Source organism: Coturnix japonica, chromosome 27, assembly GCF_001577835.2.
Source record: "Coturnix japonica isolate 7356 chromosome 27, Coturnix japonica 2.1, whole genome shotgun sequence".
In the NCBI taxonomy this organism is placed as follows: domain Eukaryota; kingdom Metazoa; phylum Chordata; class Aves; order Galliformes; family Phasianidae; genus Coturnix; species Coturnix japonica.
In genome coordinates this window covers 1684210-1700309 of record NC_029542.1, presented here as the reverse complement: position 1 = coordinate 1700309, position 16100 = coordinate 1684210, and the positions used below count along the sequence as shown (strand labels likewise).

Sequence of the window (16100 nt, the reverse complement as noted above, 5' to 3'; positions counted from 1 at the left end):
TTCAGGACAGAACTAAAGCCCTGTGTTCAGTTCATACCGGGACTGCTTTGGAAGTCATTCCCCACACTGATGGGTTTTGGTTCATTCACTGAGCACACAAACAGAATTTCCTTCCCATTAAGACAAGTAGGAAATTTGCTACAGCAAAAGTGCTCCTGTGGACCTAAAGGAGGAGATGCAGTTCTTATGTCATGCTGAAGATGCACTCATCTTGTTGACTTGCTCCCAGGCCCCAGTGATTGGGGTTCTTCCCTACTACCTTGACTCCTGCTTAAGGGATCTGAGTCCCATCTCATTCCTGGCCAGCAGCAAACATCCCTTCACCTCTCATCCAACCCAGATCCCAGACAGCCTGAGCCATGACAGTGAAATTGTCTGTGCCTGCTTTGCCGTTCCATTAAAAGTTGATTTGTTGCTGTATTAAAATGTGAATAATCAAGAAAGCAAGGGTTGGACTTTGTTTCTTCCTCGCTGTTATTAAAACTCTAAATCAGATTGCATGCTGAGCCATCTCTGCTACCTTCTCAAATGAAAGCAGGGAATTGGCTTCTTTTGTCTTTAACCTTGGATGCAGCTGGAGTTTTCTGAGCCTGTTCTGTGCAGCTGCAATGTTAGAATAAACAGGATCCTCTAGGAAAAGAGCTCAGAGACTCCTCTCCTTAGGGCACCTCTGCTGCCATTCAAGCTGCATAGAAGGCAGTTGGCAGGCAATTGGGCTGTGCTTTTGCCTTGTTGTGCTGCCTGTAAATCAGGTGATGGACTTTGTAGACGACTCTGCTGTTATTACAGAAGCTTTCATCCAGATGGGCTTTCTCTATCCATAAAACTCTAACCCAGAAATGTTGCTCTAGTTGGGACATGGCTGGAAGAAGGGCAGAGAAGATGATGGGGAAAATGGGATTTTAATCTTGTGTTACATTCAGACTGATGTAATTCTTGCTATTTGTCCCCAGAATAATAATCCTGATGTTTTGCTTTTGTTTGGACGTTGTGCTGCTACTACACCAGGTTTATGCCTGTTGTTTATTTATGCTGTTTTCTTTTATTTGAGTCTTCTGGCCGACGTTTTTGCCCAGATATCACTCACCAACATCACTACAAATAGCTCTGTTTGACCTGAAAACGCGTTTCAACTGATCAGATAATTCATCTTAAATGCTCTGCCAAGTGAGAGCAGTGACTCACTCACGTCTGCAGACCTGGGAACAGCCTGCTCACCAGCCAGGCTAGCAAACTCACATCAGACAGAGGGCTTGGCAGCTTTTATTTTGTCCATGATGCCACTAACCAGAGAAAAACAACTCCTCTTCCATCTTCTGGAATGAACTTTCTGTCCCTCCTATGACAGAAGACCAGCAAAGATACCGAGGTTGAAGGCAGAGGGTAGAGAAATGAGAATAATCAGCTGAGCAAATAGTTGGGATGCAAAGCCAGCAATGGGCTCATAGAGGTGAGCTTATGAGCAGTGCTGTCCGCTTGGGTCAGAGTAAACTGGCAAAGCTTTCTGCTGCTGGGTCATGAGCTGAGATTGAGCAAATGGATTTCTTAATAACTGACGCCAGAGGGAGTCTTTTTTCACTTCTTTGGGATGACTGAAAAATCATATTGGAAGTTTTAACTGCAGATGGAATAGAGCGAGTTAGTTTAGGTCCTGGATCTTTCACCTTCTGGTTTTGATTTTTGGCTTTATTTCTTTATTTACCTTGTAAATTTGGATAAAGTATTTAACAAGATAAAGATGAGCTTGGAAAGAAAGAATATTTATTGAGACCAGTCTACAATAGTTTTCCCACTGAAAACAGCTCTCTCTCACATCTTTTCTGAGCCCTTCTTTGCACCCAATATTACACAGCACTTCAGGGAACCTCCTTGCTTTCCCCTTCTCTATCACTGGACAAAAAAAGGCAGAGCAAGTGCTGGAGTCCTCAGTCCCAGAGGCCACCATGTCCGTGGCCATGATGTGATCCATCAGTGTCCATGCAGCCCACTCCAACAATGCTGTATGATGATGCCTATAGGCGATGAGCAGTGCAAGTGCATATGACTCTTCTCCCCTCCCCAGCCAACCACAGCTTCTCAGCTTAGAAACTTCCTGGGGTGAATTCTGGGCATTCAATATCCCTCAGCAGGTCTTCATGCCATCAGATTTTCCCATGTCCTGAATGCCCACACACCCTCATGCAGTCCAAAAGGATCTCCATCTTCGCTCATCACAATTGGATGCCATGGTAATCACTGGGTGAATGCAGCTTCCATGGTGAGGAGTTGTAGCCCCTTTTGCTGGAAGCACAAGATTTACAGTGCTCAACACTTTGGTCAGCTTGTCCTTTGGTTTGCTAGCCCCAGATGTTGAGACCCCATGAAATATCACATGTGTGAGGATTTCTTCAAGGACTATGCAGAAATCAGTGCACTGCAGTGACTGGTCTCCAAATGAGCAAATGGCTCAAAGTAAGGCCCTTTTCTGCTGCATACCTGAAGGAAGCCTAGGCAGCCCCGCAGAGCAATAAAACCTGTGCTGCTCTGCTCTCTGCAGTTATTGCTGCGTCACTTTGCGCTATCTTAAATTATATTCAAAAGGAATAAGGAAATTTCATGTGTTCTTCCCTCTCAGAAAGGGTGAGGATTTAGGGAGAGACTTGTTCTGGGTGTGCAAATCTGTCCCTGCAAAGCACAGAGACATGATCTCAGGTTCATACTGTCCTCAAGTGCATGACCAGTGCACCTAGATCAGGCTCCAGAACCCTCAGCAGAGGCAAAGGCCAAACAAAACTCATAATACAGCCTTGGCTCAGCTCCTGGCTTTGCATCCACTGGGACTGAGCAAATGGTACATCAGCACAGGGAAGGTGTATTGGGTGTCTCTGATCCCTCTGCAGCCATTGGGGGTTTGCTTGAGCTAGACACGGAAGCCCAGAGAACAAAGCAGCTCATCCCAAAGCAGATGCCTTTGTGGTATCTGTTGGCACTGAGGACCCCCAGACTGGCTGGGAGCTTCACACTTGGCTCTGTGCAGTGCTCAAGCTGATGTATCTGCATTGCATTCCCAACATCTTTCTGACCTCTGTGTGCCAGCCAGCCTTGTGCACCAGTGGTTTATAACCCCTGCTCATGGGAGCTAAAAGAATACTTCTTAAGGTGCTGAGGTCGAGTGGGAATGGCACAGAGAGGTGTCACTCCATGGAGCATCAAGGATGGGCCGTCCCAACTCACATCCCAGCTCTGCTCCCTTGATAGTATGACAGCAATTAGTTTTTAGATTGTTTTTCTTATCTTCTAAGTTCAGCCACTTGAGGCAAGACAATCAGGGTTGCCATAGCAATGAAAGGCTGGCTTCTTAATTTTTGGGATTCTTTGTCATAATTGTTCCTGGAATTATATCCCTGTGAAAACTGCCTTCTTGGGAGAGTTTGATTTGGGATCCACAGCAGCACTGAAGGGGAAGTTAAAAGCTGGGAAGAGATGATGAAGACATTTTCAGATAGAGAATTAAAAGATATATCCTAGCCTGTTTCATGTGCTGGGAGGAGTAGTGACAGCTGTTACCCAAAGAGAAGGGCCTGGAATGGGCCCTAAACTTCAATTATTTATGAATCATTTAAGGTTCTTCCCTAGGCTTTCCAATAACCAAGAGTATCAGGCAAGAACTGATACACACAAATCAAATTACCATTGTGTTATGTTTAACGGGGAACAAGTTTGCTTTCAGAGACTATTTAAAAGGGGAGGTGCCAGAGGAGAAAGCCCTTCTTATGTTGCATTTTTCATTCCCAAATCTCTAAATCCAAGAGATATGATAGAAGCAGCATCACTTGCATTTGACATATAATGAAAATATGTGGGTTGCTCAGGGTCACACAGCACAGCAATGGCACATAGGGGTGGAGATGGAGGCCCTGGAACCCCCAGCTCACTCTGTACCCACTTGGAGCATCCATAATGGGAACATCTTCAAATATCAGCTTATAAACACAGCCCTGGAGAGAGGGCAGATAAATGTGAGTTACTGCAGAGATGCTGGGAATGTCAGAGCAAGTGGGACAGGCTTCGATTGCAGAAAAACACTACTGCAAATCCAATATTCCTTTTCTGTAATAAAATCTGTGCATGTAACTTAGTTGGTCTGCAGGCTCAGGGCTGGTTTGGGCCAGGAGTGATGTCTGTGCTCTGGGGAAGACTCTTCTGCCAGAGCAGTCTGGAAGATGGAATCTGTCAGCACAGGGGAGGAGGAGGACAGCGAATGGGAGGAAGGTATCCCAGAAGGTTCTATTGCTGTGGGACACCTTCAAAGTGAGGCTAGATCAGGCCCTGGGCAACCTGATCTAGCTGTGGATGTCACTATTCATTGCAGGGGAGTGGGGATAGATGACCTTTAAAGGTCCCTTCCAAACCCCAAGGATTCAATGAGTCTATGCCAGGCATGGCTACAGGAGAAATCTGCCTCTTAGAATAGTGTTTCAAAATGTCCATTCAGTGGCATCTCTGTGAATGCAGTGTTTTTATTGGCACCTTATATGGGGCAGGGGTATCACAGAATCACTCAGCATCATGAAACCACAGGGATTGGAAGGGACCTCTGTAGGTCATCTAGTCCAGCCTTCTGCTGAAAGAAGTCCTGTAGGGTAGGTTGCACAGGAAAGTGTGAGCAAACAACCTGCTGTGATATGAGCACTTGGTATAAAAAGCAAGCCTGATGTACAGATTGCCACAAACTTGTATTGCGTCCAAAAATGAACAAGAAAAAATCATCTAAGTTTCATAAACTATCAAGAGAGTACAGAGGATAGATTGTTGTGGAGATAGTAAATGTGTGATAGTAAATTTTTCTTTTCCCATATGAAGGCCCAGGATGGTACTCATACAACTGCAGCCATGAACTGTGAGGTCACCGACCAAGGAAGATGTTGTGACATCACAGTGATGACTGTGACCTCCCTGATGCTTGTGCATCAATTGGAGCACTGGACTCGTGTCTAGAGCTTGTTGGTGAGACTTGGAGCACCGTGTGAGGACTTTGTTGGGCTGTGCTTTGGGGACTGCTGGCAGCTGCTCTCAGTGCCCATCCCTACAGCCATCACCTGGAATCCCCTGGCCTGCCTGGTTCAGGCAGCTGGGGTCTCACGAGGTGCACGTGCAGCAGCACAGGTGAGTGGTGTGGGTACATGGCCCTGGGGTGGGTTTGCTGCCCAGGGACCTGGCATCACTGCTGGGGACAGGGAGTGACTGCAGCCTCTCTATCTCTTTTGCAGATTGTGACACCTTCTGCTTGCTGCAGTGCCTGCCAAGGGAGCAGCTTTCCCACCTCGGCTCTCCCCAGCCCACCGCACAGCCCGGGGCCATGGAGCTGCCCTCGGAATGGACCTGCCCCATCTGCGGGCAGAGCCGGGACGAGGCGGCCTACGCGATGCCCTGCCTGCACCAGCTGTGCTTGGGCTGTGCGCTGCGGTGGGCAAAGCAGCAGCCCACCTGTGCTGTGTGCAAGCAGAGCATCGAGACCATCCGGTACTCTGTGAGGTCTGATGAGGATTATCTCGAGTGTGCTGTCCCACAGCATGCAGCACACTCAGGTTCTGGTCTGCAGGATGAGCGGGGACCTGCAGAGCCAGCATTCATTGCTCCAGAGAATAACTTCCCTCCTGAGGTCTGGGCTGCCTTTTTCCAACAGCAGCCCGATATCAGACCCCTGCTCCGATGGCTTGATCGCGAGTTCCGAACCATCTCCAGGAGCACGTGGTGGGTGGTGCACTCCAGGCAGAGCATCATCTTGCTCTGCCTCTGCATGTATGGGCTGGATGAGGAGGTCTTGCTGCAGGAGCTGCAGCCATCCCTGAGGAACCTCACGAAGAGCTTTGTGAGGAGGCTCATTACTATCACAACAGCCATGTATGGCCCACAGCTCCGCAGGCAGCAGCACCGCCAGGAGAGCCATGATGCTGCTGGGCAGCAAGACGGACCTGCAGCAACACCCAGCCCTGCTGCTATCCACCAGCAACATCCTGAGGAGCTCCCTGGTGACCTTCGTGGGGGTCCTGGGCACCCCACCACCAATGCTGTGCCTTCAGAAGAGGAAGTGGGGCAGACGATGGCATCAGGCCCCTCTGCCCATGGCAGAGACCACTCTCCTGGAGGGCGCCAACGGCCCAAGAAGAGGAAGGCCAGCAGCAGCCCTCAGGACTCACTCCCACCCCATAAGAGACGGAACCAACGGCAGCGGTAGGCTGGCACTGTACCACCATCCAGGACATAGCTCAGGGGCTGGGAGAAAACAGCTAGTCATGACAGCGGCAATAAAACAAGCATGAGCCCTATCACACACAAGATGGACCTAATAACAATAATCCACTCATCGGCATCCTCTCACACTGCCAGCTCCAGGCCACAGATAATTAACTTATCTGCAGAAAGGATGTAATCTTTGGTGATGTTGCTGCGTTTGTTGCCACTGTTTTAAGAAAGTAATGAAACCAGATCAACACAGAACATGAAGCTGGTCTGATTTGTTTCGTGCTGAAGATGTAGTCCTGTTGCATATCCTGGCTAAGGAATAAGATGACCAGCAGGACGTTGGCAGGCAAGGAATGCTGTGTGTTAAAGCTGAATTAAAACTTCCTTAGAAAACAATAACATTTCCATTTGTACCAGGATGAGAAATGGAATATTTTCCTTTGAAGGATGAGCCCTGCACATATCCCAACCATATCTGCTGACAACATGATCCCTTTATACCCATCAGCACCGTCAAGGCAGCAGCTCAGGAGCCACAATGCCCTCAGCCTCAGGCACTCACAGCACATGTCAGCAAGTTTCTCATCCTGGAGCATTTATTGCCAGGGCTGGGGCAGGAGAAGCAGCACAGCTTGATTCATTAGCTAACATTTGCTCAGCGCTCTGAAGTCTCCAAAGTCCCATATAAGGACTAAGAGTTACTATCATTGTTTTTCTGATCTCAGGATGAGTTTTCCTTGCTGGTGGTCAGAAACGCTTTGTTGTGTAATTGAACAAATCCAAATGGGAATAGCAAAGATGCTCAGAGAAGGGACATGCTGGCACGCTCTCATACGCTTACATTCCCAAGCCTGCAGGCAATTAAGAAACCTGCCTGTGAGCAATTAATTTCTCTCACTCCAGATCTGTGCTGAGCCAGAGCTCCCTTTCTTCTCTGCACATTCCTGGCCTTTTTTGCCTCTGTCCGACACAGGAGTACAAATGTAGGTGCCCACTCCTTACACAAATGCCTGCAGCAAAAGAAACTATAAAAGCCCTCCCCAGGGACAATTTGTTGTAGCTGCAGCTTCCCCAAGCTGTCAGTCAGTTTGATACCTGGTGGCTGAACTGACAAGTTGATGCTTCTCATTTGTTGTATCATACAGCCCAGTACAGAAAAATTGCCAAGGTCCTTCCTAGAGGACACATCCCTGTGCAGAACCATACGCCAATAACCCAGTGATGGGTCTAAATCTAACAAAGAGCAAATGAAGCATCAGCGAGCAAGCACTGGTACCCCACCAAAGCAGCGTGGCATCACTATGAGCTGCTGTGCCCTGAGGTCCTGCAGCAGCACACACACAGCCTGCAGGTGGCAAACAGACTGAGGAGGGGAAAGGACTCTGTCCCCTGCTTACCAGCCCTGATGACTCACAAGCCCATTGTCCAAAAGATCAAACAGAATTGGAAAAACTTGGTAGTATGATCAAAACATAAGTAGCTGTGATTCAGACGCACACAGAGCTCAGAGCCTGTGTGCTGCTCTGACTTCCCAGGGCTGGTAGCAAACATGGGCAGTGTCACCAATCACATCCATCTCCTTCAATCTTTGCCCTGCCTGCAGAGTTCAGAGGCAGGTCTGTGCACCCCTAATACCTGTGGGGAGCCAGATTGCCTTTTCTTCTCACAAAGCTTTCATTGGACTCCCAGAATGAGACTGTGAATCTCAGAGGCAGCTGCCAGCTTTTGCTGGTTAATGGTAAATCTAGACTTTCCTTTTCTAGCTTTCCTGATGCTCATTTGCCAAATCATGATTCGATGCTTGAATTGATGTAAAATTTAAATGAGCAGAGCCCAACACACTCGTGTGCTAAAATGCTTCAAGTTAATTTGATCAGACTTCTGGGTACAGAGTCCCAGCAGACCAGCAGGGATAGACCGGGGCTCATTTATATTCATGTACTTCAGATGGAAACAAACCGAAAATAGCACTTAGGTCCAGCAGAAGGTGCTTTTGAGATCTCTTTGCTGGGGCCAACAAAGCTGGAATATCTGAAACATTTCTACATCTTCACAGCAGCCTGCTGAGCCCTTGACTGGCTGTAGTGGGGCTCTGGGCTGCTGGACTAGGAAACTGCTACACAAAGATAGAAGGCTGCAGCCCTACTGCTTCCCATCAGGTAAAGCCTCCTACCTCTGCACCAGGCTACTCACAGCTCCATTGCCCTTCTTTGCACACACTCCAGGACCTCAATGCCTTCCTTGTAATGAGGGACCCAGAAAACACAGCATCAAGGTGCGGCCTCACCAGAGCTGAGTACGGAGGGATGATCAGCTCCTGCTCTGCTGGCTGCACTATTACTGACACAACCAGGATGCTGTTGGCCTTGCTGGTCACCTGGGCACACTGCTGGCTTGCGTGCAGCCAAACATCGACCCACATCCCCAGATCCATATCTTACATGCAGCTTTCCAGCCACTACCATGTGGCCATTTGAATATTTCATGTTTTCTTTCAGGGCGAGTTTTTATACTCTTTAATGGCTTTCATTTTATAACCTATTAAAAATCCAAGCATAATATTAAATACATCAAAATCCAATCATGTTTTTTTAATTTTCTATACGTATTAAAAAGCCTTTTAGCCCAGCCAAAGTTACCTTGGAAGGGATCAGATTTAATTTCAGGGGAAATATCAGCATTCCACATTAAATTCCCGTTTGGAAAGGGAGACTATTTCAATTAGCCAAGGTCTCTCAACTAAGTGAAGCTGTGTGTTCCCAGTAGCTTGGAGCTATTGGCAGTATGCTGTTAGGTGATAAGGGGGTCCAAAATTCCAGGGAAAGGCTGAGGAACAGAGTGAGACTTATAGGACCACAATCACCTTCAGCGATGCCCTTGTTCCACAAGTCGTTTTGGGCCCAGAGCAGTTCAGGCATTACAATGCAAATGGCTTACTTGGGACACGCTTCTCAGTGGGGTTGGGAAAGCAGAGGGGTTCCCATAGGTTGCCCCCCCCCCCCCTTTTGCCTCTTTTTCTTCCCCAGCAAACCCATTTCCCATCTGTTTTGGGGCTCTGTGCACTGCAGCATGTGCTTGAGACACAAGAGGGCAGGCACAGGCTGTGCAATGAGACAGGGTCAGGCTCTGTTCCCTGCATCCCTTGTCACCCTGTCCCTAGTGCCCCCTCCATCACCACATCTCTGTGGTCCTGACTCCCCCTGCCATCCCTCCCAACCTGTGTCCCCAACCCTGATGGTGTCAACTCCATACACAGCCCCAGGTGGGATCAGAACTGCCTTTCCCAGCCTTAGGGACACTCTGGCCACCGTGGTGACAACCAGACTGCAGGCTGCCAGCATGGCACTACTGGGCACCATGTGTCTCTATGGTCCATCTCCAGCCCCAGTGCAGAAAGCCACGAGCATTGCTGGTGCCATGCAGCACTGCTGGGGATGCTGCTTCTTTCTCCAGACTGCACCCGCAGCGCTGTACACAGTTAACTAATAAAAGGCAGCAGATGGTATATAGTATGAATTACAGAAAACAGCATTGTAAAGGCAGTGTGCATGGTGAATAAATGAAAGCATTAATGCATCAGGCCAAACAGCACAGCGGTGGAAGAAGAGACAAATTTGGAGCTAGGATGGTGATGGGTGGGAAAGGGAGCCTATTCCTGCCAGGCATTTTTTGGGTGGGAGTCAGGGGTGTAAGGGGGGGGGGGGGGGGAATGGTCTTTGCTCTCGAGAGATGCTGAGTGCAAGGGGAGGCAGCACTGGAGCTGCAGTCACTGCCCTGAACTGCTTTTATTTCTGGTTCACACCTTGCTTGGCTCTGTTCACTGCTGTCCACCCCATCTGAAAAGCACAGGACAAGGTGCAGGAGGCTTCCAAGGTGTCAGAGTTCCAGCAACTCAGAGACCAAGTGGTGTCTTCAGCACATGGCTGCAGTGCGGACAGTTTGGGTGGCTGCTCATACGTCCTTTGTCTTCTCTTTGCCTCAGTTTCCCTGGTGTAGAAGGGAGAGAGCAGCACTGCATAGCCATACAGCAGTACTGGGTTGAGTAGTTCAGCCTGAAAGATATTTGCATAGAATATTGCAGGCTGGGAAATGGCTGGATAATAGCACAAGACAAAAATCAGGCTAATTTTGCCCAAGATAATCTTTGGGACTGTTCTGGAGGTACCTTCCTAAGAGGCTGATAGTCTCTGGGCATCACACCACAGACTGTGACAGCCTGTGGCTGTTCCTTGAGCCTCTGCTCTCAGCTGACTGTCACATCCGTTGTGCCACCATGGCCCCAGGGACCCTCACCTGCCATAGTGCTGTATGGAGACAGAAAGTATTTTTTGCTTCTGCATCTGAGATAAAACAGATAAAAACACTGCTGTGCACAGAGTTGGTGTGGAGAGGAGCTACTCCTGACCCTTCTCAGACCCAGGGCTACACCCTGCTCCTGCAGCATGCGCTAAGGATGCTGTCACATCTGGAGGCATCAGCGTGCAGGATTTTGCAGCATCTCTTGGCTAGGAAACCTTTCCCACTTTACCTCCCCAACATCCCCACCCCTCCAAACCTCCCATCTGAAGGCACAGCTGGGAGCACCTTCCCTGCATGCATCCATCGCAGCTGCCTTCCAGCGGCACCGAACATCTGGCAGTGCTGCTCTCACCCGCCGCGGGGCTCAGATCGATGCGTGACTCACAGCTCTCGGTGCTTTGCCTGCCGGAGTCCTGAAGTGAAGGGAGGCTGAGACAGAGAGAAGGAAGGAGAGACACAGCAGCCCCTCTCCCCCACTACCTCTCCCACTCCATCCTTTTCTATCTGATTTATTTATTTTTGCTCCGGAGCTGCTGCATGGTAGAGAGGCTTCATTCTATTGCTTTTTATTTCTATGTGCATGCATAGAGCCGAAAAGCTTTTTTTTCCCCCCTTTTTGTGTTTTTATTTTAATCCTTTTCCCTCCTTCCCCTTTTTCCTTCCTTACTTCTCTTGCATTTTCCTGCTGAATTAGCTGCCCAGCTTTCCCTGAGAGAAACTCTTGCAAAATAACACCGGTGGGGTTTTGGGGAGGGGGTTATTTCCTAAAGCCCTGCCCAAAACAGCAGGGTGGGGAGGAGAAGAGATGCTCAAATCCAGCAGCACCTTCGGAGCACAGGAAGGATGAGTCTGGAAGCCCCATCGCCAGCCATCAGCTCTGGGTAGCAGCATCCTTGGCTTCACGCACCAGTTAACAGGCTGCGAGCTGCTCCGCTTGTTTTAAGCTCTCCATCTCATCTCGCTCTGTGTGTGTGTGTGTGTGTGTGTGCATGTGTGTGTGTGTGTAGGGGGAGGACTTTATTTCCATTGGCTCGGCTTTTGCTTCCCACCCACATCTCTTCCACATCACCTTGGTGTCTCCCTAAATAAAACCAGCCCTTCTTATCACACCGAGGAAATCAAGAGCTGGAGTTTGAATGGATGTTTGTATAAATATTTACCCCTACGAAGCTATTGCTGAGTTGGTGGGATAAGCTCGTGGTAGCTGGTCTGAGACTGTCTTTGCTCTCTCTCTCTCCTCTAAAAGGCTCTAATTACTTTCCAGAGGGGAGGGGAAGGATCCCAGTTCCGGCTACAGCCTGACCCAAAAAACAGTGCAAGGATTTCACCAGCTACTCCCAATGGATCTGAAGGACAGCACCAGCGAGGGCAGCATGGGGAGCCTGCAGCCTTCCAGCATCCAGATTTTTGCTAACACCTCCACGCTCCATGGGATCCGTCATGTCTTCGTCTATGGGCCAGTGACCATCCGGCGTCTGCTTTGGACCTTGGCCTTTGTGGGCTCTCTGGGGCTCCTCCTGGTGGAGAGCTCAGACCGGGTGGCTTTCTACTTCTCCTACCCGCACGTCACCAAGCTGGACGAGGTGGCTGCCACCAGGCTCACCTTCCCTGCTGTCACCTTCTGCAACCTCAATGAGTTCCGCTTCTCCCGGCTGACCACCAATGATCTGTACCATGCTGGGGAGCTGCTGGCTTTGCTCGATGTCAACCTGCAGATCCCCAACCCTCACCTGGCTGACCCGGCTGTCTTAGCCATCCTCCAAGAGAAGGCCAACTTTAAGCAGTATAAACCTAAAGTTTTCAACATGCAGGAGTTCCTGGCAAGGGTTGGCCATGACCTGAAGGATATGATGCTGTATTGCAAATTCAAAGGCCAAGAATGCAACCATGAGGACTTCAAAACTGTGAGTATGAGCAGATGCTCTGCTTTTTTCCACTCTGGGCATGTGGATGGTGGTGGTGCAGGACCAGGACAGCCCTGGATGTCACTGGCTGTGTTGCGTGGGCACAGTGTGACAAGCACAGGTTGTGAAACAGCTGAGGAGGAGCAGGCAGCCTGTTGAACTTAAGTCTGCTTGTTGGAGCCCTTCCTGTGCTACTTCCCTGCATGGTGTGGGGACTGAGCAAGGTGCTGGCAGCAGGTCCAGCACCCATCCTGCATGAGGCTCCTGGAGGGTGCTTGCCATCAGACCAAGTTGAGCAACAGAGGAGACTTGGGGGTCTCTTGCTATGGTCAGTGAATTTTAGCCAGCTGAAGGAATAAGACAGGGCTGGATAAAGGCCAGCACAAAGGCATGCATTTGGGGGATAATCTGAGCAGTGTCCATCAGTCAGTTGTATCTCCCTGGGTGTTTGTAGCCTTGATGAAATTGTGGCTTCTGATCAAACAGAAGGGAAATTTTTCTGCTCGTTCCTGATGGTTGTGGATCATAAATCCTAGTTAGCTGTGCAGAGTGGTCAGCAGCTGGGTGTCTTTGTAGTGTTGTGTTAGAGGAAAGGAAAAAAAATATATTTATAGAAGGAGGAAAGAAATCAGGCTGTGTTCTGATGCTGGCATGGAGCAGGAGCGAGCTGGGCAGCCTGAGGATCATGCAGGAACAGACGCTGCTCAGCTCACGGCTCCTGGCTGCCACCCCATTGGAAGCTCGGCTGGCAGACAGCGTCAGAGTTAAATAGAATCAAAAAGTAGATTGTTGGAAGAGGAGATGACAACCGTGCACTGCTGGGTGACGAGAGGCTGCAAAGGAGCTGGTGACTGGAGTGTTGCCTGGGCAGAGCTGTGGGCACGCGGGTTGGCGCAGGGCTAAGCTGCACTTTGCTCTCAGGCCATTCTGGATCATCCCTTCCCACCAATCTGCCACCAGTCTGCCCTGGTTGGGGGCTCAGCATCCCTGCAGTCAGCCACGCTGACAGCTCCCAGGCAGCTGTCTGTCTGAGAGCAGTGCTGCTTGCTCTGCAGATAGGTTGGGGCTGAAGCAGACTTCGTGATGGTTTGGTTTGCCAGCAGGATTTGGATCTGTTTTTAAGGAGTATTTTGTGCCTCTGCTGCTTGTGAGTCTCCCAGCAAATGGGTCCAACTGATTCATGCTCCATAGCCATTTCCAACACCTGGACTGTGCTCTCCTTAGATGCCTAAGCAGGAAGGTTGCATTTCATGTCAGTTGCTGCCTATGCCTGTTTTGGACTGGATATCGAGCAGACTGCTTCTTTCTTTCTCTCTGTGGGCAGACCTGAGCAGAGGCTGCTGTAAGTTTTAGGAACATATCAAAAAAGTCGCTAGGGGAAGAGATAACTAAAGCAAAACCATGTGTGAGGAAGTATGGAGAATGGGATCGAAAGGGAGAAAAAGATGCTAAAATCCAGGGGGAAAGCAAAGATGTGCTTGCCAATATTGCAACAAACACCAGTCAAAAGCAAAAGCCTCAAAGCCAAACTAGCATGTTCAAAACACCTGTGGGGACTCAAAACAGCAGCTCTTGTCAGGTGAGAAGGGAGCTCTGAGCAGCATCCCTGGGACACAGGGCTGTCCTCTCTATGGCATCTTTTCCTGTGTAGTTTCTAGAAAGACAAAACTTTCCCTGACTGCTAAATAAATCCTGGTTCTGCTAAATCAGATTGGGGCCAGCTAGAAACTGATGGGGTACTACAGGCTGATAGCAATTCTCTTTGGCAAACACTGTATAGAGATTCAGCAATGGGGCAGTGAAACACTTCAGTCAGTTATGCAAAGCAGATGCAGGTGATCCAGGAGACAACATCTTCCCAGTGTTGCCTTCTGCACCTGACACATAGAAATGCATCAGAGGAAGTACTAGAGGCACAGGCAGGTGTATTGGTGTCACCAACTCCAGGCAATCCCTCGTGATATAGAAATCTGGGCAGCAGAACTCAAAAGGGACTTAAAAGCTTTGTTTTCCTTCCAGACTTTACTCTGGAGACAAAAGGAAGCAGAAAGTGTTTGCTTAAATGCTGAGTAAGTCTTTCCGCGGGGATCATGCTGAAAAGGTCTGTGAGCTGCCTCTGGGCAGAATCAGAACCTGTAGTTCTGGAGGAATGTTGTGTTTAATCATCAGCGACCTGTTGCAACTTTGCACATAGGCTCAGTGACAGCCCATCCATTCTGCTGCATTACCAGAGAAGCGTCATCATTGAAAATTGATTTCTTTCCTCTCGGGAAGCAGAGGTGTAAATCCCAGAGCAGTTCTGTAATGCGTCATCCTGCTGAAGAGTTCCAGTTCTCTCTGTACTCCTCACTTTCATGCACCTGGGAACAGTTTTGCACCAGGAAGCTGCATCAGTGCAGTTCGATGCGATAAGATGCTGAAGAAGGTTGTGCAGCTCTCCCCTGGGGGCAATGTGTGTATTGTGTGCAGTGCACCCCCTGAATAAAGCTGCTTGCACCATGTGGGAAAGCAGCAGCTGGCAGGGCAGCATCCTTACACATTGAACACTTGACTATACCTTCCCTCCTACTCCTCCTCCACTTCTCCTTTGCTGCTTGATTCACAGGATTTGAGCTGTGCTTCCTTGCACTCAGTGTTCCTTCTCCCTGGGATAATGTCCCTGTATTATTGTCCCTAAGCCTTTCTGCAGGAATACATCCAAAGGGAGAAGCAAACATGTGCTGATTCCTCTGCTGGCCTTGCAATGCACTGAGCAGCAGATAAGATAATGCCGACCTCCGCTGTAGGCGAGGTAATGAAGAATAGAAAATTGGCAGAACATGTTTTAGCAAACCCATTCCTGTAGAGTATTTGGAGGAAGGAAACCTGATAACAGCAGCTGAGGAAATCCTCTCCTCTTTTGTGCATCACTCCTCCCAGGAGGTCTCAGTTGAAAACGACCTCACAGATGGCATCTTTCTGGAGGAGCTGCTCTCCTGCTGCTTAACATGACAGTAAGGTCTTCCCATTCTATGGCTGCTGAGCATGGAAAAGCTGTGGTTTGTCAGCCCTAAATACTCTGCTGTAGTTTTCTAGGTATCTCTATGGGTGTGCTGGGGCAAAGCTCTTCCCCAACCCTGAAGCCATAGTTCATGGTCCTTGGCTGCTTCAGAATAAAGGAACAGAGCAGTGGCACAGTAAGTGCATGAAGTAACAGGAAGACAAGTCAATGAGAATCACCTCACCTCATCAGAAAAATAGAGAATGACTGATGGGTGATGTGGGTGTAGATACCTATAATACATGCAACATAAGAATGGGATATTAGAGTCCCACCTTGCTGAGAAAAGTAACCCCAGCAGCCAAGACTGGGCTGACAGATCAAAGGGGTGGCAGTGGGTGCACATTCTGGTGTAGGAGCACATCCTTCTGTCACGTCATTTGTTAAATGGGATGTGTTGTGTGTGCTTCCCTTCATCACCAGTTCATTTCTCAGGTAACGCAATAACTTAGCTTGTGCCTGCTCTGCTTTCATTGCTGGGTGTCTATTTATATATTTTCAGTGGCTGTGACAATCAAAGGATATAACTCATTTGTTTTCAATACACATTTTTTGCTGATAGTGTCCACATAATGGAGAGCATCTCATGTGAATATTTCTATTTTGAGATGCAAGTTTCCGTCAATCTATTC

At 48.9% G+C, this 16100-nt stretch overlaps 1 protein-coding gene across 2 annotated transcripts in view; it reads left to right on the top strand.

Annotated features, from left to right (window-relative positions):
* Window positions 1-11534: 11534 nt before the first annotated feature.
* The window catches only part of ASIC2 (acid sensing ion channel subunit 2), a 378214-nt gene continuing 373648 nt past the window's right edge, over window positions 11535-16100 (top strand). The window contains exon 1 of one of the 2 annotated variants that reach the window (XM_032449398.1): window positions 11535-12428. In XM_032449398.1, the coding sequence (XP_032305289.1) occupies window positions 11865-12428 (564 nt within the window). In that variant the 5' untranslated portion in view covers window positions 11535-11864. The remainder of the gene's footprint in view (window positions 12429-16100) is intronic. The other variant, XR_004309693.1, reaches the window with a different exon arrangement.